The sequence below is a fragment of the Lethenteron reissneri genome, chromosome 26, assembly GCF_015708825.2.
Source record: "Lethenteron reissneri isolate LAM-NWPU_2019-01 chromosome 26, ASM1570882v1, whole genome shotgun sequence".
Classification (NCBI taxonomy): domain Eukaryota; kingdom Metazoa; phylum Chordata; class Hyperoartia; order Petromyzontiformes; family Petromyzontidae; genus Lethenteron; species Lethenteron reissneri.
The window spans coordinates 16478684-16504514 of record NC_083804.1 but is presented as its reverse complement, the minus strand read 5'-3'; the positions used below and the strand labels follow the sequence as shown (position 1 = coordinate 16504514).

General features: G+C 49.7%; 3 protein-coding genes across 7 annotated transcripts; 2 read left to right on the top strand and 1 right to left on the bottom strand.

Moving 5' to 3' along the window:
- The first annotated feature begins 1244 nt into the window (after positions 1 to 1244).
- Positions 1245 to 12130, top strand: LOC133348071 (ragulator complex protein LAMTOR1-like). Of its 2 annotated transcripts, none has more exons than XM_061560916.1 (6): positions 1245 to 1537; positions 7592 to 7650; positions 8737 to 8832; positions 9425 to 9502; positions 9872 to 10004; positions 10748 to 12130. In XM_061560916.1, exons 1-6 carry the CDS (start codon positions 1496 to 1498, stop codon positions 10838 to 10840), a joined length of 501 nt encoding a protein of 166 aa, XP_061416900.1. In that variant the 5' UTR covers positions 1245 to 1495; the 3' UTR covers positions 10841 to 12130. The 2 variants fall into 2 exon arrangements, with proteins under 2 accessions (XP_061416900.1, XP_061416898.1); XM_061560914.1 differs by having other exon boundaries at positions 7589 to 7650.
- A 5016-nt stretch (positions 12131 to 17146) lies between these two features.
- Positions 17147 to 21499, top strand: LOC133348027 (steroid receptor RNA activator 1-like). Its single transcript, XM_061560841.1, has 5 exons — positions 17147 to 17272; positions 18137 to 18250; positions 19161 to 19426; positions 19961 to 20069; positions 20587 to 21499. The coding sequence occupies exons 1-5, from the start codon at positions 17185 to 17187 to the stop codon at positions 21150 to 21152; spliced, it is 1143 nt and encodes a 380-aa protein (XP_061416825.1). The 5' UTR covers positions 17147 to 17184; the 3' UTR covers positions 21153 to 21499.
- A 790-nt stretch (positions 21500 to 22289) lies between these two features.
- On the bottom strand, positions 22290 to 25382 carry LOC133348072 (proteasome assembly chaperone 3-like). 4 transcript variants are annotated; one of them, XM_061560919.1, is made up of 3 exons: positions 25210 to 25382; positions 23948 to 24215; positions 22290 to 23816 (listed from the first exon to the last, which is right to left on the bottom strand). In XM_061560919.1, exons 2-3 carry the CDS (start codon positions 24197 to 24199, stop codon positions 23661 to 23663), a joined length of 408 nt encoding a protein of 135 aa, XP_061416903.1. In that variant the 5' UTR covers positions 24200 to 24215; positions 25210 to 25382; the 3' UTR covers positions 22290 to 23660. The 4 variants fall into 4 exon arrangements, with proteins under 4 accessions (XP_061416903.1, XP_061416904.1, XP_061416902.1 ...); XM_061560920.1 differs by lacking the exon at positions 25210 to 25382 and adding an exon at positions 25107 to 25202; XM_061560918.1 differs by lacking the exon at positions 25210 to 25382 and adding an exon at positions 24632 to 25067 and having other exon boundaries at positions 22291 to 23816; positions 23948 to 24452.
- Positions 25383 to 25831: the final 449 nt, after the last annotated feature.

Sequence of the window (25831 nt, the reverse complement as noted above, 5' to 3'; positions counted from 1 at the left end):
GCTCGTTGCTTTTTACATGTTACCTTACCTGCTAAAGGGTGAAAGGTAGGGTAGAGTGATTGTATTGTGGTAAGGTAAAAGGTAGGGTAAAGGTAGGTTCGTTGTTTTTACACTTTTACCTTACCTTGCCGAGGCCTACTCGTCACCATGACAAGCCATGGTATTGGTGACGAAGCCTTTGCCGTTGCAGCACCAACGTTTTGGAACAACCTCGTTTCCTCCCTTCACATTGTAAATCTTCCTGAAATAAATGTCCTGATGCAAAATATTAGCGCTGGATAAAGCCACATTTCCGAATGTGATTTGTAACTTTGATCCTCGTTACCCGGGTCTCGATGGTTTATACGTGCCACTTTATTGAGGGATTGTGTGATGTCTCGGTGTGGTCTGGGGACTGTCGTTTTGCTGCCTTGCCCAAGCTTGCATTTAGGTGTTGTAAAAACCGGACATGTCAACTTTATTTATATTTAGTGACTTTGCTTATCTTTTTGTTCTATTGTTGCACTCCTATCGGTTTTTCCTTTTGCATCGCGTATAACTTGCGGCACCCACCCCCTTACTGAACACTCATCTGTCAACCCATGCGATTTGCCCGTATTCTTGTGCAGGCAAATTGAGGTCATGTTTATGTCTATTTGTTTGTGTTTCTCCCCTGTAATGGGACTTTGTAGGATAAACTTTGAGATTTTTAAGTGCACGGGGTGACCAGTAAGGTCTGAATTGTCTGCAATAAGGTAGGGCACTGATAAGGGGTTAACAGGTATGTAGTGGTGAGTGTACTAGTGGTGAGTGTACACGTGGTGAGTGTCATGGTGAGTGCACTAGTGGTGATTGTCTATGTGTGTGTTTCCCCCTTGTAATGGGACTTTGCAGGATGAACTTTAAGATTTATAAGTGTCACAGGGTGACCAATAAGGTCTGATTTGGTCTGTAATAAGGTAGGGCACTGATAAGGGATTCACAGTGAACATGCGTGGGGGGTAAAATAACTTATTAAAATACATTAAAACGTATTAGCCCATCCCGAATTTCCTTCCTCCTCCTCCAGTCTCAAAGACACCAACCAAGATTCTGGTCGTGGGAATTTCAAATCTTCCCCCCATAAAAAAAACGCAAGTGACAAGAAGCTGCTAAATGACGTCATGTCCACGCTCGGGGGAGGAGCGCGATGACGCCACTTCCCGCGTTGGCGCGGACGTGACGTCGCGGTGGCACGTGACGGGTGCGCGTGACTCCCCCCCCCCCTCCCCCCTTAATAAGGGAGCGCGTCGCTCATGTCGCGCTGTCGCAGTCGTCGTCGTCGTCGCTGATTTAGTTTCTCTCCCCTTTTTGTTCTCTCTCTTCCCGCTCATTCCATCAAACCGGTTTAAGTTTCTTGATTTGTGTTTAACCCCCCCCACCCCCCCTCTGCGACTCCCACTCATGGCCGCGTGAGAGGAGGAGGAGGAGGAAGGAACGGGCGGGGGGAGTGTGTTGGAGAGCCGCGCCGCCAGCAATGGGGTGCTGCTTCAGCAAGGAGAACGGCGACTCGGAGCAGGTGAACAAGGTGGTGGTGGTGGGGGGTGGGGAAGAATTGAGTCGATGTTTATGTTTGAACACAAATGTCCTGTTACGTTACGACTATATCCTCCCACCCCGCCCGCTCCCTCGCCCCGGGCCCAGAACGCCGTGCGGCCAGCGACGATCGGCACGAGGCCAAGTTTGTAAATTTAAAAACAACGTGGTGATGGTGGAGGTGGTGTGGTGGTGGTGATGATGGTGGTGGTGATGGAGGTGGTGGTGTGATGGTGGTGGTGTGGTGGTGATGATGGTGGTGGTGGAGTTTGGTTGGTGGTGGTGTAGTTGTTGGTGGTGGTGGAGGTTGGTGGTGGTTGATGATGGTGGTGGTGGTGATGGAGGTGGTGTGGTGGTGATGGAGGTGGTGGTGATGGAGGTGGTGTGGTGGTGATGGTGGTGGTGATGGTGGTGATGATGGTGGTGATGATGGTGGTGGTGATGGTGGTGATGATGGTGGTGGTGATGGAGGTGGTGATGGAGGTGGTGTGATGGTGGTGTGATGGAGGTGGTGGTGATGATGGTGGTGGTGTGGTGGTGATGGAGGTGGTGGTGTGGTGGTGGTGGTGGTGATGATGATGGTGGTGGAGTTTGGTTGGTGGTGGTGTAGTTTGGTTAGTGGTGGTGGTGGAGGTTGGTGGTGGTTGATGATGGTGGTGGTGGAGGGTGGCGATGGTGGTGATGGTGATTCAGCAGCAACGCTGCCGCAACGCTTGTCGACCGAAGAAGCGCAGGGTCGACTTCACCACTCGAGAGAAAAGAGAGGGGACCCCCCCTCCCCCCCCGTGAAGAGAGTGTGTTAGGCCTACTCTTCCACGCCTCGCCAGGACGTATTGAGTAAAAGAGGGAAGTTGTTGTTGAAGCACAGCGGTGCGTTTTCTTGAAACGGGACTAGGCCAGGGCTCGGCAACCAAAATTATTCGTAAAAAAAACAACGAAATATGTCGAAAGCCGTCAATGCAACGGTGGTAAATCCACAATAGACGGTGGTTCTTTAATAAGTCACGGGTCGACCTTCCCACCCCCTCCAACTGCTTAAGTCTATTACACTTACTATTATGATGATCATGACTTGGGGGGGATGGTGAGGGAATTGCAGAGTTGTGAGCCGTGCGAGGTGAAAGACAAAGCTGATGGTGATGTCAATGTGGAAGCGTGCGGCGGTGGTTGAACACCGCGTGGGACGAGACACGAGATTTGGGGTCCTGGTGCGGAGTGGACTACAAACCACGACATGGTGGGGGAGGGGGGGGAGGTTGTCGGTGAGGTGAACGCGTGTGGCAGCGAGAGAAGGGTGACAATGAGGCGACTGGAGTGGAGGAATTACTTCGTTACGATTGTAGGGGAGCAGTTGCGAGGGAAGACGCGGAAAAGAGACCGGCCGCGCCTTTGACCTGCAGCGTGGTTGGATGACGATTTGGATGGAGAAATTGATGGACGGTGATCCTTTAGCGAGTGGTTACATGGTTGGTTAGGCGCTGTGCATAGGTTTACTGGATGTGTGCACGAGACGGAGGAGCTGAGGGGTCGGATCTCCCCCTTCAGGAGTTCTCGACATGGGGAGGCGATTTGGCTCCAGGGCGCCACTGGTCCCGATTTGCGGCTAAGCTTGCTGCTGCTAAGCTTGGCTCCGTTGCGCTTGAGAAACAGCTCCTCTCTCTCTCTTACCTCTTCCTCGTGTCTGTTTTGCCATTCGTATAACCCCAGCGAGAGAGAGAGAGAGAGATGTGTCTTTAATATAATCGAAGAGGCCGAGAGACGACGGAGGCCCTGGCAGCGGTACATGCGCGGCGGCGGAGGTTGTAGTTGTTGCGCAGTGAGGTTGGGTTCACAGGGGGGTGCGTAGTGTTTGGAATTTCAAAGCTTTTGGATGGGAGAGGAACAACGTGGGTGGGTGGGTGTAGGGGTGGGTGGGTGTAGGGGTGGGTGGGTGTAGGGGTGGGTGGGTGTAGGGGTGGGTGGGTGTAGGGGTGGGTGGGTGGGTGTAGGGTGGGTGGGTGGTTGTAGGGGTGGGTGGGTGGGTGTAGGGGTGGGTGTAGGGGTGGGTGGGTGTAGGGGTGGGTGGGTGGGTGTAGGGGTGGGTGTAGGGGTGGGTGGGTGGGTGTAGGGGTGGGTGGGTGGGTGTAGGGGTGGGTGGGTGGGTGTAGGGGTGGGTGTAGGGGTGGGTGGGTGGGTGTAGGGGTGGGTGTAGGGGTGTAGGGGTGGGTGGGTGGGGGTGGGTGTAGGGGAGGGTGTAGGGGAGGGTGGGTGTAGGGGTGGGTGGGTGTAGGGGAGGGTGGGTGTAGGGGAGGGGGGTGGGTGTAGGGGTAGGTGTAGGGGTGGGTGGGTGGGTGTAGGGTGGGTGGGTGGGTGTAGGGGTGGGTGGGGTGTAGGGGTGGGTGGGTGGGTGTAGGGGTGGGTGGGTGGGGTGGGTGTAGGGGTGGTGGGTGGGTGTAGGGGTGGGTGGGTGGGGGGTGGGTGTAGGTGGTGTAGGTGGGTGGGTGTAGGGGTGGGTGTAGGGGTGGGTGTAGGGGTGGGTGGGTGTAGGGGTGGGTGGGTGTAGGGTGGGTGGGTGGTAGGGTGGGTGGTGTAGGGGTGGGTGGGTGTAGGGGTGGGTGTAGGAGGGTGTAGGGGTGGGTGGGTAGGTGTAGGGGTAGGTGTAGGGGTGGGTGGGGGTGTAGGGGTGGGTGTAGGGGTGGGTGGTGGGTGTAGGGGTGGGTGGGTGTAGGGGGGGGGTGGGTGTAGGGGTGGGTGTAGGGTGGGTGGGTGGGTTAGGGGTAGGGTGGGTGGGTGGGTGTAGGGGTGGGTGGGTGGGGGTGTATGGGGGGTGGGGGTGGGTGTAGGGGGTGTGGGGTGGGTGGGTGTAGGGTGGGTGGGTGGGTGGGTGTAGGGGTGGGTGGGGGGTGGGTGGTGTAGGGGTGGGGTAGGGTGGTGGTAGGGTGGGTGTAGGGGTGGGTGGGTGGTGGGTGTAGGGGTGGGTGGGTGGGTGGGTGGGTGGGTGGGTGTAGGGGTGGGTGGGTGGGTGGGTGTAGGGGTGGGTGGGTGTAGGGGTGGGTGTAGGGGTGGGTGGGTGTAGGGGTGGGTGTAGGGGTGGGTGGGTGTAGGGGTGGGTGTAGGGGTGGGTGGGTGGGTTGTAGGGGTGGGTGGGTGGGTGTAGGGGTGGGTGGGTGTAGGGGTGGGTGGTGTGGGGGTGGGTGTAGGGGAGGGTGTAGGGGTGGGTGTAGGGGAGGGTGGTAGGGGTGGGTGGGTGTAGGGGAGGGTGGGTGTAGGGGAGGGGGGGTGGGTGTAGGGGGTGGTGTAGGGGTGGGTGGAGTGGGTGGGTGTAGGGTGGGTGGGTGGGTGTAGGGGTGGGTGGGTGGGTGTAGGGGTGGGTGGGTGGGTGGGTGTAGGGGTGGGTGGGTGGGTGTAGGGGTGGGTGGGTGGGTGTAGGGGTGGGTGGGTGGGTGGGTGTAGGGGTGGGTGGGTGGGTGGGTGTAGGGGTGGGTGGGTGTAGGGGTGGGTGTAGGGATGGTGATACTGGGAGAGCGACGAGCGCGCTGCCCTCACGAACTCGGTGACCCTAGTTCGATTACCCACAACACCAGTGCCGATTACTGTATTTGAACCGGGTCCTGGGCCTGCCCCGACAGCCACTCGGCCTCAAATGAGTAGTTGGTGCGGTGTGTTAAGTAATCGCCACTGAGGGAGACGAAGGCGGTCGGGCGTGGTGCTTGCCACCCACCACCCCCCGAGTACCTTTCAGGCCTTAAGAGGTGCTCGCCAACAGCACTTGCGCCTACTGTCTGTTAGGTGGTGTGTGGAGATGGGGGTTGTGTTGGTTTAGGTGGTGTGTGTAGATGGGGGTTGTGTTGGTTTAGGTGGTGTGTGTAGATGGGGGTTGTGTTGGTTTAGGTGGTGTGTGGAGATGGTGGTTGTGTTGGTTTAGGTGGTGTGTGTAGATGGGGTTGTGTTGGTTTAGGTGGTGTGTGTAGATGGTGGTTGTGTTGGTTTAGGTGGTGTGTGTAGATGGGGGTTGTGTTGGTTTAGGTGGTGTGTGTAGATGGGGGTTGTGTTGGTTTAGGTGGTGTGTGTAGATGGGGGTTGTGTTGGTTTAGGTGGTGTGTGGAGATGGTGGCTGTGTTGGTTTAGGTGGCGTGTGTAGATGGGGTTGTGTTGGTTTAGGTGGTGTGTGTAGATAGGGTTGTGTTGGTTTAGGTGATGTGTGTAGATGGGGGTTGTGTTGGTTGGTTTTTAGGTGGTGTGTGGAGATGGGGGTTGTGTTGGTTGGTTTTTAGGTGGTGTGTGGAGATGGGGGTTGTGTTGGTTGGTTTTTAGGTGGTGTGTGTAGATGGGGGTCGTGTTGGTTGGTTTTTAGGTGGTGTGTGTAGATGGGGGTTGTGTTGGTTGGTTTTTAGGTGGTGTGTATAGATGGGTGTGCGTTTGGTGTTTCATGTCTTTTGTTTTTGGTGATGGATTAGGGTGCTGTCATTGTTACGTGGTGTGAGTGGGGGATAAGCTTTTGTTAAGTGGTATGTGGTTGTGTCTAGTTGTGCGTCAAGTTTGGTAGTTCCTGAGTGTTTTATTAGATAGTTTTTTGACGAGCTTTGCTTTGTGAGGTGTATGGAGTGTGGGGTGTGCTGTTAGTCCATGAACCCCAGACCAGATGTTTCATTCGTCGCTAACAAATGAGGTGCCAATGGTTCTCATTTGGCTGTGCGGCCATTAAGGGTGAATTGCATGATAACCGATTGAATTGAGCGGAATATCAAATAATTTGTATTGGCCATATAAATAAATCGCTACCGACCTTACGTTTTGCTACCTAGGTACCAATTCATGCTTTGGCCGATGGACTATGTTTTAGGTGGTATGCTTTGGTTGTGAGCTCTGATAAGTGGCGTGTGGGGGTTGGGTGGTGTAAGAGGGAGTTCTTTGTTAGGTGGTGTTCGATTGTTGAGTCGAGTGGTTTGTTGTAGTGTCTAATGCTGTGCATTGGTTGCATAGTGTGTAGCAGAGGTCGCAAACGGGTTTTGAATCCTTACCCGTACCCGGCCGCACCAGGGTCGCAAATGGGTATCCGTACCCGGCCGGGTACGGGTAGCCGGGTATCGGGTAGGGTACGGGTATCGGGTACCCGGTTGCGACCTCTGGTGTGGAGTGATGCATGAGAAAGTGGTGATTATGCCATGTTACACGTGGAGCTGTGAGTTGCATGTGGAGATGTGTGGTTTTTATATGGGACGTGTGGGGCTTGGTTTCGCGAGGTTTGTGGGGTGTGCGGGGTTGGGAGTGAAGTGGTCCGGTGCAGTGAGTGCAGAAAGATGTGGAGCTGATTGGACTTGCCGATGACTGGTACCAGAAAGTATCAAGATCAGCCTCTGGAGGAGGTTCATGAAGGATTCTGCTGGGGAGTTGGAGGCAGTCGCCCTCCAGCAGCAATGGAGGGCAGAGGAGCGACGCTCACAACAACGAGCAGAGTGCCGCGGGGATAAAGCGCATAGTTGGCACAGTGGGGAGCATAGTTGGTGCATCTGCCAGCGGGTTTTTCACACTGCATGTGGCCTCAAAGTGCACCGAGCATGGCACAAGCGTCGTGGTGACGTCACCGCCACTTAGTGGTGAACGGCAGTTGGGGTTTATTAGATGATCCGTGTGCTGGGATCGGCTTGGGGAAGTCGTGTTGGTGTGTGGGTTTGCTTTTGTACGTTGGCGTTTAGGCCTCGTTAAGTGATCTGTTGGCTTGAGGTTTCCTGGGTTGGGGCATGCGTGGAGCTCATTTCTCGAGCTTTCGTTATGCACGACTGCACTGCATCTTCAGGAGTTGAAGTAGTAGTGCGTGGCGAAAGCTGGAGAGAAGATATGCCTAACACAGCCTAACCCAGAACACCACACTTTGAAGTCGTTTTGCATCGCAGGCGTAAATTGTTTGGCTTGGTTTTGTGCTGGGGGTGTTTGTTCTTGGTGTGGAGGTGTGCGAGGGTTTTTGTGCACGACTGCATTTGTTTGGATGTGTGACTCGGGGTGCGCGAGTGACATTTCCTCTGAAGCTTTGTGCATGTTGTTGTGCATGCATTAGCAGACTGAAGAGGTCAAGCCTCTCATTGACCCGGTGTCAAACCTCAACCGACACCCCAATGGGTAGGACTGCTACCCATGCACGCATATACGCAGTACGACACATATCTACATATAGTCGCGCAATACACCTTGATTTGTGCAGCATGTTAAAATATATTTCACGCTAATATGACACTGTATAATTATTACGTTATATCCACATGTAGACATGGTGCAAATGCACGTATGTACATTTGTATGTGCGTTGCTTGTCAGTCAACCGCTAAATGCCGATGTCCCCACGCTGTGGGGATGTTCTGTGAGATATTTGACCATACTTCATCATGCCGGTCAGCGTGGATTGGTGAAGGCCAGGGAGCATATATGTGCGAGCGTGTAAATACAGTACCGCAATAGATTTTGCTGCACTGCCGCCTGCTGACAACGTAGCCCCGCAGCAGCCTCCAGTACCTGATGTGTGCATGGCGGTCGCCCATTTGAGCACTGTTGAGGCTCAACAGCTTGGATTGTGAGCATTTCAGATGTTTTCCTCATAGGCAGCAACACATGAACTAAATACTAAATATGACAGACAACACAAAGATCCCCTATATAGCCTTAATAGACTATTGCGGCAAGTGCTGTTAGTGAGCATCTTATGAAGGCCGGCACGGCACACGAGGGGGTAGGTGGCCAACACCACGCCCGACCGCCTTTGTCTCCCCAGTGGCGATGTTTTTACATGTGCCAGGTACTCCTTTAAAGCTGAGTCAACCTAGTGGAGGCCCAGTACCGGTTCAGATAATCATTGGTGTTGGCGGTGAGTGGAAATCGAACTCGGATTCGAATCGCAGGGTGCTAACCGCTACACTACCTCTTCCCACCAATAGTAAATTTATACACGCATTTATCCACTCATACACCCCATACCAACCAAGACCTCTCCATGCAGGTCACTCTTGCAAATTAGACCTAGCCTAATCTTTGAAGTTTTCACCTGTTTTAAACAAAAACGTAAAGCATACTATTTAACATGCATGTACACTTCATCTTGCGGTTCGTGATGTGAGAGGTGGGTGGGGATGATTCTGCATCCTGTCTGCTTACCTGTCATGCCTGGGTCTTGTCACCGTGTCTCCACACATTGGAACCGCATCTCTGTGTCAGGGCCGACTACCGCTCGACGAGCCAGACCACGGCCGTGTCCTCGCGTCATGAGTACGAGCAGTCGGCGCTCAACCAAATCCTCGTCAAGACTGCCAAGTACGCACTCGTGTACCCGTACACGTACCCATACCTACTTGCCATTGCACGCGCTCACGTTAAACTGTAGCCTTTACAAAAACAGGCGAATATGTCCTGATGTGTATTGACACGTACCCATACGCACCATCACACGCACTTGCGTTGAATTAGAACCTGGAAAAAAACTGATTGCGTTCTGTAATAAGTTTTTACTTTTAATATTGTGGGTAAAACAACACTAGCTGTCCTCTGATTCCGTGGCTGTTCCTTGTGCCAGGATAGGTGCACTTTCACACGATTGAAATGGCAAAAGTTAGCCGACGAGAGTAACAAGGGATGGGCACAAATCTTATTCTGATACACACTCAAGTTTTTACATGCCCATATTTTATGTATACCCTTTTCCACACACACCAACTTGTACTGACGTACACAAACAAACCTTTAAACATGTGCACCCCCACGTACCCTAATACGTACTCGCCCGTAGTCAAATGGATACGTGGACATGTCTACGTGCCTGTGATGTGCTTTGCTTTGTCACGTGATTTTGCCGGCGGTGGTGTTTGTGTTGGTTGTGTCAGTGTGTAACTTGTCGTCGTGTTGTCAGTAACATAATCGATGTGTCGGCCACGGACTCGCACGGCATGGAGCAGCACGAGTACATGGACCGCGCACGGCTTTACAGGTGGGCACTCGCACGGGTAAATAAGTGGCATTGTTATTCCAAGTATTCTTATTTATTTCTTACCTGACTTCAGAGACACGTTATATTTACTGCCCGACAAGGACACGTAAACGAATTGCGTTTATACACAGGGAAATGTGCACGTGGAGTCTGGGCCTACCATCCTGGTCTGTGGGTGTATTCATGTGATAGTGTTCATAGTAAGGTGGATGTTGTTATCATGCCTTATGGTGATGGTGGCATTGATGTCAATGTTGCCTGTCCTTGCGTGGAAATGGCGGCGGTGATGATGCTGGTGTTAGATTTTGTTGTAAGTGTGTACGTGTATAAAGGTGGCTGCGTTGACGGCGATTGTGTTGACGTTTTCAGTGCGCGCGTGGTGATGGTGGGCAGCTCGTCACACGGATCGGCCTGGGCTAAGCCTCCGTCCCTCATGACGCTGACCACTCAGCCGTTCCACGTGCTGGCCAGTCCCCTCGTGTCGCACTCCGACATCACACAGGTGCTGGCTGTGGTGGCACCTTCACATGGGGGATGCCCCATGTTGCCTTCAGTTGTTGTGCCGGTGTTAAGTCTCGGGCGTTGATGATGGCAGTCGTGATGTTGCTTGCCTGACGTTCTGTCTTGGTATCGAGGAGGAATGGTTTCCTGTCCATATCGGTATGAAGGATCAAGAGGTTGTCACGCCCAATGCCATTGATACCACCACAAGTGCCATTGTTGCCTTCCACTCTGAGTGTGTAAAGTCGACACCCGACCTTTTGGTTCTGCTCCTGCAGGTGAACCATGATGTCTTGTTGGCCGATGGCACCCCAGACACTGGGAAAGGAGTGGCTACTTGGCTTCACCGTATGACATGAGTTGAGATTCGCGATGGTGTTTCAGTAATTGGAGAAGGCGTGGGTGTCAGCAGTTTTAGTGTGTGTGTGTATATATATCTATCACCAGTGATGGTGTTGGCATTGATGGTGCTGGCACCTGTGTTGCTATCCGTGGTATGTTCAAAGTTGGCTGTGACCGTGGTGATCGTATTGATGCAAGCTCTAATAGTGCTGGCCTCAACGGAGATCTTGGCATAGCCTGTGACCGTATGAATGATGGTTTTAATTTTGTTTGCGTTGGTGTCAACGGAGAAAGAATTCAGACTGGTGGTGTTCAGGACGGTCTGTGAGTGTTCATGGTGGTGGTGTGTGACAAGGGTTTATGGACAGTCGTGACAGTGTTGGCCTCGTTCTTGGCGTGCAGGTGGCGCGGTTCGCTGCTTACGCCTCAAACGCCGGGGCGCAGGTGAAGGTCGATCACAAGGAGGAACTTGTCGCCCACTTCAACATCCCGTGATCCCGTGCCCGGGATGTGACGTTGCGGCCCACTGGATGTGATATTGCTGCCCTCCCCGCCCCCGCAAGTAGCATCGTCGCTCCGTGGAGGCGGCAATCTCCAGCCAATGACATCGCCAACACGCGGACGAAAACGGCGCCACTGGGCGACGCGTCGCTCTGAACAGGAGGCGTGGTGTCGAAGCGCACGTGAAAGTGACGTCACATTGTACAGAACGTGGCATTGCATTGTAAATGAAGTGGTGTCACAACACACATTTATTAAAACGCGAGGCAGTGCCGTTACTGGATACTGAAAGGGACAAGTCGCTTTCACGTTTTGCAAAAAAAGGTGGTTGTGGTGAGTGTACGTACGAGCGTTTGTGTGCACGTTATACGAACGCTATTTCAAGGGTCTCAATGCTAACTCCACATCAAATTCAAATTTGAGGTTTCTCTATTCACAGGTTTGGCTGTTACTGCTGCTTTATTTTCCTTATTGCACATTTTTTTAAAGTGGGGTTTTAATTACCTGCAATGCAAAAATTAGGAGCCGTTATCGCAGCCTCGCCTTCACGTTGCATACACAGGAAGAAGGGGCATCGCAATCCACGGCAAGTGATGTCACCACGCAGGCATTCAGAAATTTATGGGCACAGAAGTTGGCATCTGCACCTACGCTCACTTAGGAACTTTTAATGGCCAGATGTTGGCGACATTAAGTGCTTCTGATTGCTCTTTAATTCTTCAGGCAAACTTTTAAGGCTTGCGAATTGATTTGGACACAAATTGGTTAATTTGTTGTCAGTTTGGGGCCCCGCAGGTGGGAGGGAGGGAACCAGTAGTTATTTTAACGTTAAAAGAGCCATACTACGGGATGATCTGCGATGTGGGCCCGGATCTCATAGCCCCCTCACCTCAGTTTGTGGACACCCGGCGAATTAGCCTTCTTCCATTGGCCAATCAAATTTGGGCATCACTTGTAAGACCATGTTGGGGTGGGGTGGCGTCAGCAATGATAAATATGCTGTTAATTATTTGTTTTGATTTATATTTTTATCCTTTGATTATGTGATGCACGTGGAACTGCACAGAGGAGATTGGTTGTTGTGTGGAATCTGTTCAATTTAGTCCATGCAAATCAGTTTCCCCTCCCACTTGGATTTGCTTGCTCTGGGGAGGGTGGGGGGTGGGTCTAATTTTTGGAATGGGGGAGCGGTTGGAATGGTAGAGCAAAAAATATAATATTTGAGTTGTAACATTTTGCTGTCTTGTGGAAGCTTGTGTTGAAATAAAAAAAATCGTTATTTCATCCATAACTTCGAGGAGTTTTCTATTAATCGCAAATAAGGCTACGATTTTGGGATGTTAATATAAAGTTGAATTCATGACGCAGGTGAAAACGGTAACCTCCGGATAGGTCACAGAATCGGGTGTTTCTGCAGGCATATCCAAGATTTCAGACTAAAAATTAATAATGATCTGATTTACTGACCTCTGACAAAATTGTAGCCTTTTAAGTGACCTCTCGGGTGTCAGGAGGTGGGGGGGGGGGGACTATCTCCTTTAGAAGGAATCCCGCTTTCGTACAACAGCATTATGATGTTCTTAGGTTTTTTCGGTAAAGTCACGTAGGTAAAAAATTAAAATTAATAAAAGTAAAATGAAATAAAAATCACGACGTTTCGGAGGCAACACAAGCTTCTGATTTCAGGTGGAACCGTCACAGCCCGACAGCTGTATCAAGTAAATTATGATGCACATTGTTACAGAGGGTATGAATTGTGTGCAGGCAAGTGGCTTTGTGGAATTTACTACTATATTACCCAAGAATGTCGGTGTGTAACATGCGTGACGTCACTCCACGTCGACCAGCCCCCCTCAATAATCATGAATAGGTTTCTTCCTCCACATGGACCCACCCCTCATTAATAATCATGAGCAGATGACGTCACTCCACATCGAACAGCCCCCCTCATTAATAATCAACAGGTGACGTCTTCCAAATGGAAACCCCCACCCCCCTTAATTAGCAGCTAACGTCACTCCACATGGGGGGGGCGAGGCGCCTCCCCCCTCCTCGGCGTCAACTTACAACCCTCGCTACAAAGGCAGAACCCTCACAGCTCGCGATCTCCGTCACACTGTTGAGACATCAAAAGTAAAAAAGGACGTCCTGCTGAACAAGGGATTATAACCTTAAAATGAAATAGGTCTTGGTCACCGCGGCCTTACAAATTGCACACGAATTGATGCAATGAATATCACGTCGCGGTCTGCTTTTCGCTTACAAGTTTCAGATTTACTGAAATACACCCGTCCTTGGACGGGCAAAAGGCGAGTTCTTACATATTCAACAAGCCCGTCCATAGGGTGGAGTCGATTTTGTTTTTCAAACTGCAACCTTCGTGAAACTATTACGTTAGGGACCTGAAGCCTGTGTCAGGTCGAGCCCTCCACCACCTGCTCACTGCTGTTGTGTGCTGGTGGTATAAAAAAATTGTCAGATCACCTTAAACTATTTTTGACACCGAACGAAACTAAACTTAAGTTACTAGGTAAGACCCACTGAGCTATATAAGTATTTTTCAGAAGCGACCTGACCACAAATGATAGCTCAACGAGGAGGCTTATCACGTGTAAATTTATGGCAGCCATATACTTGACACGCATGTTTCTAAATGTGTATAGAAAAACCGGATGACCCGGAAAAAAATCCACGCGACCACGGGGAGAGCGACGTGCAAACTAAAACAAAAGTTGAGCAAATTCTGTGACAAATTATTCTTATGCACAACGATTGATATTAGCACCTAAGGGTAGAGTGTCAAGCAGTGGCATTTTACAGCGGTGGGGAATGGTTCTTCTCCCCAAAAATTTTAAAACAACATCCTCAGGCAAAATTTCGATTTAAAGCTTTCGTGACTGCAGGGATTCATCTTCTTGGTTCTTTCGGTAAAGTCACGTAGAAGGGAAATAATAAAATAGTAAAAATAAAACTATAAAATAATATATTATATTATTATTTCCCTTCTACGTGACTTTACCGAAAGAACCAAGAAGATCCTCAGGCAACCTGCCGACGTGTCATCGTGCCACGAACAGTTTTGGACACCGGTGCAATCGTAACTTCACGAGATGCTTGAGCTGCATCACATGGTAACCCCCCCCCCCAACACTGAAAAGGCATATATTAATAAATATTAAGTTCCATCAGAGGCGACGAACAATGTCATAGCGACTGAGATTCCAATTGTCTCTACATCACAACTGTTAATTTTAATTAGTTCACTATTCAGAATAGAAATTTATACTGGAGGAATCCGATGAGCTATAAAGCTTTTTTCACTTGGCCAGTCGGGGTGGGTCTCAACGTTGAAACAACAAAATGCAAAAACACGATAGGAGTGCAAAGTATAAGAAAGGTAAAGCAATCACTTTCAATAAATATGCAAATAAAACAAGCATTATTTAAGCTTTCGTGACTGCAGGAATCCATACTCTTTGGTACTTTCGGTAAAGTCACGGAGTTAGAGGTAAAATAAAACAAATCACGACTTTTCGATCGCAACACAAGCGGTCGCTTCGAAAAGTCGTGATTTGTTTGATTTTATTTCTAACTACGTGACTTTACCGAAAGAGCCAAAGAGTAACCATTTTTTCTTATCAGGTAAATAAAGCCCACTGAGCTATTAGCTTATTTTTCAGAAGCGATCCGGCCACATATGATAGCTCAACAAAGTGGCTCACCACGTTCAAACTTATAGCAGCTAAATAATATCAAACATTACAGTGGATGCGGCAACACCAAAACCTCAGTCTGCTGCCCAGTATCCAAACTGGGCATTAGGTAAACCGCCCTCTTCCTCCGCCAAAAGTAGTGGCAACGGGGCATTGGGTCACGTCACCTTTGTTAGCATGAAAACCGCGTCAAACTATAGCTCGAATGGCCCCGGGGATCTGAAGTAACATGAAATTGTCCATTCAATCCGAACATTTAAAAAGTTTTTTTTTATCTGACAATCGGCCATCGGGCGTCGTACCCTAGTGGGTTGAGCCTTGTTTTGCTAAGCTGACACCACCATCATTCTGCGAATCCAGAATTGGGACTCCTCAGCAGACTTCAAGAGCCATCACCAAATCTGATGGACGTCATCCTCGAACCGCGAGGGACCTGTCTACGACGACGCATGGTGCCTATGGGTCTGTCGTCTTATTCACCCCCCCACCACCACCATAATCACACCCAGATGGACTGACCAAAGGACAGCGGTCGCGTGCTCTGGCGAACGTAGAGACAACAATGTTGTCTCACTTTGTCTTGGGGAGGGTGGGTGGGGAGTTGTTTAATGGGCCCCCCTCACCACCACCCCCGCCTCCATCCACCACAACGGGGGAGGGGGGCAGGGATACATTGTCTGGAAGTTGGAGCTCAGTCTCTGACATATCCAGCTGAAATTAAATCCTGGTCCAGGAATAAGCAACCAAAACAACACGAGCCATTTTTTTCGAATTCGTAAAAAATGAAATATAAAGCGCCGCAATGCATGTGGACACGAGACGGTCCTCCGTGAGCGGGGAGGTGGACGTCGGTCCCCACAACACTGAATATCAGGTGAGGAAGTGAACATCTCGCCACCATGACTGAAACAAGCCACGACTGCTGTTCGCTCAACAATCAGCCTTAAGTTTCAAACAACGCACACAAATGTTTAAAAAGCAGAACCTTGCTGCATTATGCGAAAAACCCCATCATCTGCACTTCCTCAAGAAGTGCATCGTGGTCCTCTTGTCAAGTCTCCATCAAGCAGTGAGCATTGGTTGACGACTGTGCTCATGTGTTCTGATCAGAATCAGAATATTTATACTGGAGAAATCCGATGAGCTGTAAAGCATTTTTTTACATATGTCCAGTAAGGGCAGATCAGAACGTTACGACAACAAACAATACAAAAACACGCCAGCAGTGCAAAGTATAGGCAAGGTAAAAAAAACTTAAAACAATATACAAATATTGTAAAATATATATATTTTTATCTTTCCAGATAAAGCCCATTGAGCTAGTCTTATTGCTGAGGATGATATCGGTGCAAAGTTGCCTATCACCGTAACCGGTTGTTGCGTCATTCCCAAAAGTAGGCCATTGTGTGCCGGCGTCAGGGTCCAAATAAGCCAAATTCGAAAATTACACCGCAAATTACACAATTGGGACAGCAATCATGGCCCCCCTACTGGCACGCTAATGCACGATTGCAGGCCCCGTGCTGAGCCACCTTGCGCCCACAGGTGCCACTAGGGGGCGCCCTTTCAAACGTTCGAAAATGTCATGTAAAAGCGAAACTGTCAACAATTTATTTTATTTTACCAGGTAAGGCCCACTGAGAAATATCTCTTTTTTCAGAAGCGACCTGGCCACAAATGACAGCTCAACGAAGTGGCTTATAATGTGGAAATGTACAGCAGCCAAATACTGTGAACGCACATTGATTCTAAACGTGTATGGAAAAACTGGAAGACCTGGAGAAAAATCCACGCGACCATGGGGAGAGAGAAAGAGAGAGGGACACGCAGACTCTAAATAGACAGGCGTTAGGGTGGGATTCGAACCGGCGATTTTTTTGTATACCAGGCGAGGGAGTTAACATCTCGCCACCACGGCGTAAAGATACGCCTCGGTGTAGAGGGCACTAAATAGGGTGGCCTAATAGTACACATAGGGGTTCGGTATTATATCTAGTTTAACACTGGCATTAAAACATTTTGATAGTTTATTCTTAAGGTTAATATTTGTCTCTTTGCATTATTCATGGATATTTTTCTTCATTTTCAGATGACATAAAAATGGATAGAACATTTATTGAGTTGGGACGAAACAATTGATACATGTTCAAATATTACACCTGTTAAAAAAGAAACCCGTCCTGAATTAATTTAAAAAAGAAAATGTATGAATGCATTGATGTCAATGGAAGTCAGCTTCAACATTTGTTAAAATAAATAAAATAACCCGATGTAATTTGTTAAAATAAATACTTCTAACCCCGTGTGTCCTGACATTTGGGCCACCGTGTATAAAACATACACAATTGTCATTATTGGCATTATGAACGATATTCACGATAGGGCAGTAGGGTGCTATGATCAAAGTGCGATACGATTATCGTGGAGCTTACGATAATATAACACGTCTAACGATATCGTACGAATCAATATCGTCACGATATCGTAAAATATCGTCACTATAATATCGTACGATATCAATATCGTCACGATATCGTATAATACGATAACGTCGGAGTCGGGGGGGGGAGGGTGCACGTGACGCGCGACGTCACTCCGGCCACGTACCGCGAGGCGACGTCGGCGATGTCGGCGTCAACTTTGGAACCGGCGCAAACAGTCGAGGCGGCCGCGGGAGGCAGCGAGACGATGTCGGAGCATTTCGTGAAGCCGGGTGAGGGAACTTCGCAGGGCGGGTTGGTTTCTTGAGCAGCGCGAAGTTCACCGGTGCGGCAGTCGGGCGCGGTGCCGAGAAAAGCCGGCTTTTCGGGCCTAGCTTGATGTCGAAGCCTACCGTTTGGCCTGATGCCCCTGCCGGGCAGGGCGTCGGCGCCGCGGCCGGAACCCGCAGTACCGGACGCGGTGATGTGGCCGATGTGTTCACTAACAGAGGGCATACTCCGCAGAGCTGCGTGGGAAGTTCAGTGACACGGAGTTCCGTGTGTTAACGACGCCTCCATAAACACGAGGGGGACTCGTTTGAGTCGAGTAGTACCGGCCCCGCTTTGCGCTTGCTGACATGCTACATAGCCGATGATACACCGATGTTGTGTTATGTGCACGTATGAATGTGCTTGCTGTCTTAATGTACGTGTTTCCGCGACTGTTCGTGTCTATGTCTCCGTGTACCCGTGTGCAGGAGTGGTAGTGTCACGGTTGATCCCGCTGCGCTACGAACCCGGCGACCCGAGTTTGAATCCCGCTCACGGCTAACGCCAGTGTCGATTATCTGAACCGAACCCGGGCACCCCCGAGGTCGACTTTGACCTCAAATAAGTACCTGGTGTTGTGTGTAAACACATCAGCACTGGGGAAGCAAGGGTATTAGGGCTTGGTACTTGCCACCCACCCCCGTGTGGGTGTGCCGTGCCGGTCATCATAGGTGCTCGCTAACAGCACTTGCCTCAACAGCCTAAGGCAATATGGGGGATCTTTGTATTTTTGTACCCGTGTTCCTCACCCTTCCATGTAACCCCCAAACCACCCTCACATGACACACTGCGTTCCTCCCCCCTGCCCATGTGTGTCCCCAATACAGGGAACCTGGATCGCGGCTGGAACGACCCCCCAGTATTCTCATTCTGCACCCAGAATGCGACGCGGCGAGGGGGAACCCCCCTCACCAAGCGCGTTCCTCCCCCTCAACTCACAGGTGCTCATCTCACAACATCGATAACCTACACACAACGGTACAGATATCGCTCGATTCACGAAAAGCGATGCGTTCTCCAAAAAAGCAGGCGTAAAACGAAATTTCGTAAATGGGAATAGCTTTTTTTCCTATTAATTGAATACAGAACATAAGGGATGTGTTTCGGACAGTCATTCCAACTCTATCCCTAACCTAAACGACATACACCTATTACAGTTTTCACAATACAAATATAATTAGGAACAAATATAAAACTATTGAATATTTATTAATTTCAAACAAAATTCAACTTTTTCAGAAAACGCACCAAAAGATCTGCATGTTGGAATAACTCATTGCGCGTGCCGTGTGGTATGAAATTTCTTTAACGCAGAAATTCGATTTAGTAAATCGAGATTGATACCTTTAATGTGTTTACAAGGCTAAAAATCTTTAGTCTGCGACATGTTATATTATGGGCACAATGTAAATAAAAGTTGAGACGAAATCATAATTAGCGTTGTGGAGAGCATACGGTAAGTAACACAATAGATAAGCAGACAATAGATATCCATATAAATGCCTACATACAACAAATGGTTTGTGCAAAAAAATTTATGAAGACGTTGACAAGACGGGGTTAGGGTAATAGAGAAGGGTGGAGGACAAAGATAAGTTAGAAATGCCAAGGACTTCATAAAGGAAAAGAGACCGATGGGGAGAAAGGGCAGCAGGAGGATGTTAAAGATATAAACAGGTCAGAAATGGAAGAGAGAAGATATATATCGGGGGTCATAGTGAGCAGATTGATGAAGAGTGAGGACGTGTCGGATATAAGTGAACGGCGCGTGTGGTATAAGTGGGTGGGAGAGTGAAACGAGGAGCGAAGTAAAAGGGAGAATCGAGAGTTAACGAGTGCTTTTCATTTCAGGGGGAACCACCTCCACCATTACATCACCCCAGGTGTCTCTGACCCCAGCAAGCGCCCCGCCCTCCAGCGTGGCCCCACCCCCCAGCGTGGCCCCACCCCCTAGCGTGGCCCCACCCCCCAGCGTGGCCCCACCCCCCAGCGTGACCCCACCTCTTGCACCACCCACCCCTGAGACCTCTGCGTCCGTGACCCAGGAGGAGCCCAGTGTGGAGGTGGTGCTGGAGACGCTCACCTCCCTACTGATAGGGTGCCGTGGCCACGTTCAGGTGAGCCACCTCTCGGCGTACCGGATATGCAGCCGATAGTACCGGGTTTGTAATAAAGGTGTACATGGTGCTTGCACCCACCACCAACCAACCTCCCCCGTGTGCCTCGCTAAACTTGCAGGATGCTCATAATAAAGGTGCAGCCCTGCAATTACTAATATATACGACTGCAGGCAGAAGAGCCTCCACTAGCGGGAGCTCTAGAAACCTCCTCCCGAGGGTATTTTGGCCTATCCTTTGACACTGGCCAGGCATCTTCGAAGAGGGCAACAAGACTAACCTTAACAGAGCTACGTGTTGTTAGTCAGCTATTTGATGCTTGTGCATTGGTGCTACCAGTGTATTATGCCCGTCTTTTTAGAATAAGCTCATAAGTAGCACTTTTCTCAATAGTATTCTCATAAATGTCATATACAGGCAAACCTCAACCTCTTATTGCGCTGCCTCCAATAGCGCTGTTTCGTATCGTGCTGCGTTTACCAACAACGCATTGCTATAGGTCTGCCTATACATGTTGGTGTGTTATGCTTGCAGGGCCGCATATGCGATGACATCGGTCGCAAGCTGGAATTGCTGCGAGAGGCCTGGAATTCTGGGAAACTGAGTGACTTGGTCAAGAGACGGCTTGGAATGCTAGCAAACGGTAATGCCAACACCATAGCTATCGCCATTAACCTCAAAATGACCATCCATAACCTTCATGGTTGTGATCATGTCTATGATATGCTTTTCTAGGTCGCCGTGTTTTTGTGTGTTCTTACTTGTTCCCATGAGTAATTTGTGTGCCTCTGCCTATTCCCATTGGGGCACCGCATTGGCGAGATGTTAACTGCCTCGCCTGGTATATAGGTCCTGGGTTCGATCCCAACCCTGACGCCTCTATATTTCAAGTTTGTGTGTCTCTTCCCGTGGTGGTGTGGATTTTTCTCCAGGTCCTCTGGTTTTTCCCTCCACATTTAATAACATGTCTTTAGAGTATTTGGCTGCTATAAATTTCCACATGATACGCCACTTAGTTGAACTATCATTTGTGGCCAGGTGGCTTATGAAAAATAACTATATAGCTCAGCGGGCATTACCTTGTTAAATACAAAGTTACAGTTAGTCATATTTTCCCGCTCCTTTACGTTTGTCTCCACTCGTCTCTGTGTTCGTGCCAGATTTGCGAGCGAGCGCATGGACTGAGAGTGAGCGCCGTGTCGTGTCGCTCACGGTCGACCACACAAGTGAGGTGGGGCCCTTCATGGCGGCCGTCAGGAGGCTCCTGTCCGAAGCTCGCTCGCTATCGCTCCAACAGAAGCAGCAGCAGCTACAAGAACCACCAATGGAATCATGTCAACAAGAAGCACAACAACCACTGCAAGCACTGCAGCAAACAGAGCAGTCACTACCACTACCACAATCAGAACAGGAACCCGTAGACCCAGATCCAAAACCAGATCTGCCTTCCGAACAACACCTGGAGCAGCCACAATCTGAATTAGAACCACTGCAGGAACAAACCCACTCACAACCAGAACCAGTCGAACAACAGCTAGAACGGGTGCAATTAGATCAGTTGCCTTTGGAACAACAACTGGAACAAGCATGTCCTGAACAACCACAACTGGAACAACATCCACAACCGGAAGCTCGTTGCGATTCAGAACCTCTGCTGGAGCCAGAAATGGAAGTTGAGCTGGAAGAGAAGCCAAAACTGGAACCACTTCCGGATATAAAGGAATAATTGGAACAACAATTCGGCTGGAACAAAAAACATGAGGACTTAATTTGGATTTGGAACTGAATGTGAAACAGGATCAGCACATGGGAGAGCATCTGGAACTGAGACTAGATCTAGAACCATAGTTGTGACTATGGCTGTGTAAATCCGCTTGGAAGGCACAGAACCAGAACCTCTGGAAGGAACTGATGCATGCCACACTGTGCCGTGCACTTGCACTTACGAAAACCGTCACTTCCATTGTTAAAATTAACAACTGCTTTACTTTGCATTTTTAATCCCACAAAGTGCATTTAATCTAACGCTTGAAGTTATAAATAAAATATTAACCACTCTGATGAAGTGCTTTGCATATGCTTTGTCATGGATTTAATTATCTGTCATTTTATTTAACCTAAGGGGGCTCATTGGAATCCTTATTTGCAGCAGAGAAACCTATGATCTTAGTACACGTTAATTATTTTAAACAATGAAATTTTACGAATACAAGTTTAACAATTTTAAAGTATATATATATTCTTTGGTTCTTTCGGTAAAGTCACGTATAAAGAAAAAATAATGAATTAAATAATAACATACGACGTTTCGATTGCAACACAAGCAATCATCAGGTATAATGAAATAGCGACATAAAATATAACCAGAAAAAATTATAGACAGACATAAGCAGACAGATATCACCAAGATACACACAGCGGGCAACACAGGTACAGAGAGGGGTGATCGTCTCTGTGGGGTGGCCTTAAATAGACAGAGGGGGGCGGAGGCAGCGAGAGGGAGGGGTTAGAGACAAAATTTACATGTCAATGAGTACAACAAAAAGGAGTGAGCAGACTTAGGGGGAGAAAGAGACACTAAAATTAAATAACCTAGCAAAGTATAGAAATGTTATGTAAAACGACACAGAGTCGGTCAACACACAACGCATAGCCTGGTCGATTACGTATTTCAAAGATTGCTAAGTTAGAATTTAAGTCTTCTTGGTTCTTTCGGTAAAGTCACGTAGAAGGGAAGTAATAAAATAATAAAAATAAAACATAATAAAACATAATAATATGTTTTATTTTTATTATTTTATTACTTCCCTTCTACGTGACTTTACCGAAAGAACCAAGAAGATGAATTCCTGCAGTCACGAAAGCTTTAAATCGAAATAGAATTTAAGTGTGAAAATTTCAAAGAAAGAACCAAAGAATAATTCCTGAAGTCACGAAAGCTCCAAAGTTAAGATATATATAGTTTGAACCTATCTACGTGACTTTACCGAAAGACCCAAAGAATATTAATTTCTGCAGTCACGAAAGCTTTAAGTCAAGATTTTAGAGTATATTCGCTGCACCCGTGGTATGGGAGTGTAGGCGAGTCGCTGCTGTAAGGCGAGCGGGGTGCATTCTGCAGCGAGCTCTGGGACTACGCCATCTGCCAGAAGCTCACCGAGGCATGATTTGTGAACGTTTCCATCTACCACACGTAACATATTTGTCTTATACATTTTTAATACAAACATTCTTTATTTAAACCGAGGGCTCACCGAGACCAAAAGTCACTTACAAAGTGTAACCTGGCCCACAAAGCATTACAAGTAAACAAACAGTCGAAATGCCTGATATCATTAACCTTTTGTCAATTTGGTGTGAAAACAAAGTTCAGGACTTTGTAATTGCACGTGTGAGACAAGGTGACATGACGCAGGTGTCGAGTTGCGAGTGGGCAGCTACAGCACGGGCTACGTGGAGAAGAGGTTGATATGCGATTCCTTGCACTGCTCCCAGTGTCATCAATAATCTTTAAGCCGGCCATGAACCTGAGAAATTGGTTACGCAACTGGTTGCTTGCCCTAGAGACACTCCATTTTCAAGCATTGATCTGCTGAGAAATTTGTAGCGACGTATTTCATCACGTGCACACTTGCGAACTAGGGTTAATTGCAATCTTGAAAACGCGGTTTAATTTCCTTGTTGCATGACTGACTACTCGGTCAGATGTGGACAAGGCAGTTTCAGGCGAATAAGTTGCATGATGTTGACAGCGATTTGGTTGCATAACTGATCGCGTGGATGTGGACGCGACTTTACTCAGCATTGCTGCTCTATTACATCGAGTCGTGCATTTTGCCTCTTGAAATCTTAATTCGCATCGGTGAACGTTGTCGCAAGAACGTTACGCATGGACTGGCTGGACGGTGAGAGATGGTGAACGTCAACCCCGAGTAATTGTAGTAAGTCAGCCTGTGACACAAGGCCAGAAAGACTCAATCCCCCGTGCAATATTCACCAATTACAACGCCGCACCCTCCCACACACATCCAACATGATGCTCACTTAGCCCCCGCGTGACAGCGTCTTGAGTCACAACCGCGTGTCTGACTCCACAGCACGGGACTTGCAGTTACGGTAGGATCCAACAGATCTGGGACGAAATTCAACCTCGCGTGAATCCGTGTTTCCCCGAGTTACCCTCGCTATGCCCATTCTCCAGTTCAACCTTCGCCGATGGAAGTCGTCGTCGTCGTCACCACACCCGGCACGTGTCCACCATGGCGCGGAGAGAGCGCACCAACTCAGGGGTGACGTCGCCGCTCAGGGAGAGCGCCAGCAGCACGGGCCGCCCCCCGGCCTCGCGGCTCACGTGCCCCGCCACGTTCCGCGCGCACACGTGGCTCATAGGCTGCGGGGGGGAGTGGGGTGGAGGAACACGGCGCCCAGAGATGGAACGGTGAGCGGCACGGGCTGGAGAGTGGAGGCGCCGCCGCCGCCGCCCTTGAGAACGGCACCGACCGCGGTGCGTGGTTTGCTCACCTCGTCTTTGCCGAGCAGTACACGCGAGTCACAGCTCGGGGGTGGTATCCCTTGTGTCCCCTGCGGTGCCGGCGACTCCGATGATCCCGGAGGCCCGTCCATTGCCGTGAGGCTCACGACGAGGCCCAGACGCGGCCGCTGCGTCACCAGGACGAGGACGCGGTCCGCGAATGCGCAGCAGAGCGCGTCCGTGTGCACGCCGCCCACCACGGCGCTCGCCTTGCGGGAGCGGACAGCGGCCTCGGAGGCCATGGAGTGGACCGGAGAACTGCAGGGAGAAAAACACGCGACAAAGACTCGACTCCACATGGCATAAAATAACAAAGAAGGCGGTCACCGCGTCGCGCGCTTTCAAGATGCGCTTCTGCGGCCGTCTGGAACGTTCTTGCGATGTTTGGAAGCCACTGGTGCTATATGCACTTTTAAATCTAGGTTTAAAACGAATTTTTTCATAAACTTCCTTTTGTCTTGACTTAAAGCTTTCGTGACTGCAGGAATTCATATTCTTTGGGTCTTTCGGCAAAGTCACGTCGAACAATTTATTTTTTATAAATCTACGTTTCGATCGCAACACAAGCAATCGTCATCAGGAGGGATTGCTTGTGTTGCGATCAAAAGTAGTTTTTTGTCAAATTTTTTGTTCTACGTTGACTTTACCTAAAGACCCAAAGAATATGAACTTACTTTTGTTTTTCGTTTGTTATCTCGCACCCCATTGGCTCGATTGGCGACGTACGGTGCGAAAGAAGTTCAACATCCGTACAGCAAATATTCAAGTGACCCGGGTCACTCTTGCAAATGAGACGGGCTATCCTGGTCTCTGTTAAGAGTTCTCAGCTGGTTAAAACAAATACACTTGAAATTAAAACAGAACAGACGCTGCTGGCTTACATCAGCTGATGCTGCTGGGTGACATTTGGTTTGGAAAGGCCGAGAGATCTTTAAAACACGGAGCGTGAGCGGCCCTCGCAAGCCTAACTCACCTCCATTAAGAAACACGCGCCAGGGTGGACATTCCACATTACTGTGGCGGGGCCACCCGCACGATAGAATGACCAATGTAGTCATTACTGTACAAGAACAATAACGGCGCGGCAACCATGGAAAGGAACGAGTCCCCAGAGTGCGATGTAAACCGGGGAGAGGGGAGCGATAAAACCTGTTCAGGTGCAGGTTGCCGGAGGTGGATTATCACAGCAGCGGATCGACCACGGCTGACAAAAAGGACGACAGAGCGCATCACACGGTAGCAGTCAAATTACCATGCGGGTGGAGCGGCGGCCGTCAGGAAGTGACGTCACGCGCAGCCGGCGTGATGACGTCACCGGGTCGCGAGCACGAGCTCCGTCGCCGTGGTGACGCTGCCCCCAGAGGTTCGCGTGCATTCTCTGCGTGATGACGTAACCACGTCGACGTGATGACATCACCACATACACTTGGGTCTTTCGGTAAAGTCACGTCGATCGGTTGCGAGCCCGAGCTCCTTTGCCCTGGTGACGCTATCCAGAGGTCGCGTGCCGTTGGCGTGATGACGTAACCACGTCGCGAGCTCGGGCTCCGTCGTCATGGTAACGCAATCCATAGGGTCGTGCGCGCTCTCTGCGTGATGACGTAGCCACGTCGCGAGCTCGGGCTCCGTCGTCATGGTGACGCAATCCATAGAGTCGTGCGCGCTCTCTGCGTGATGACGTAGCCACGTCGTGAGCTCGAGCTCCGTCGTCATGGTGATGCTACCCATAGGGTCGCGCTCGTTCTCTGCGTGATGACGTAACCACGTCGCGAGCTCGAGCTCCGTCGTCATGGTGACGCTACCCATAGGGTCGCGCGCGTTCTCTGCGTGATGACGCAACCACGTCGCGAGCTCGAGCTCCGTCGTCATGGTGA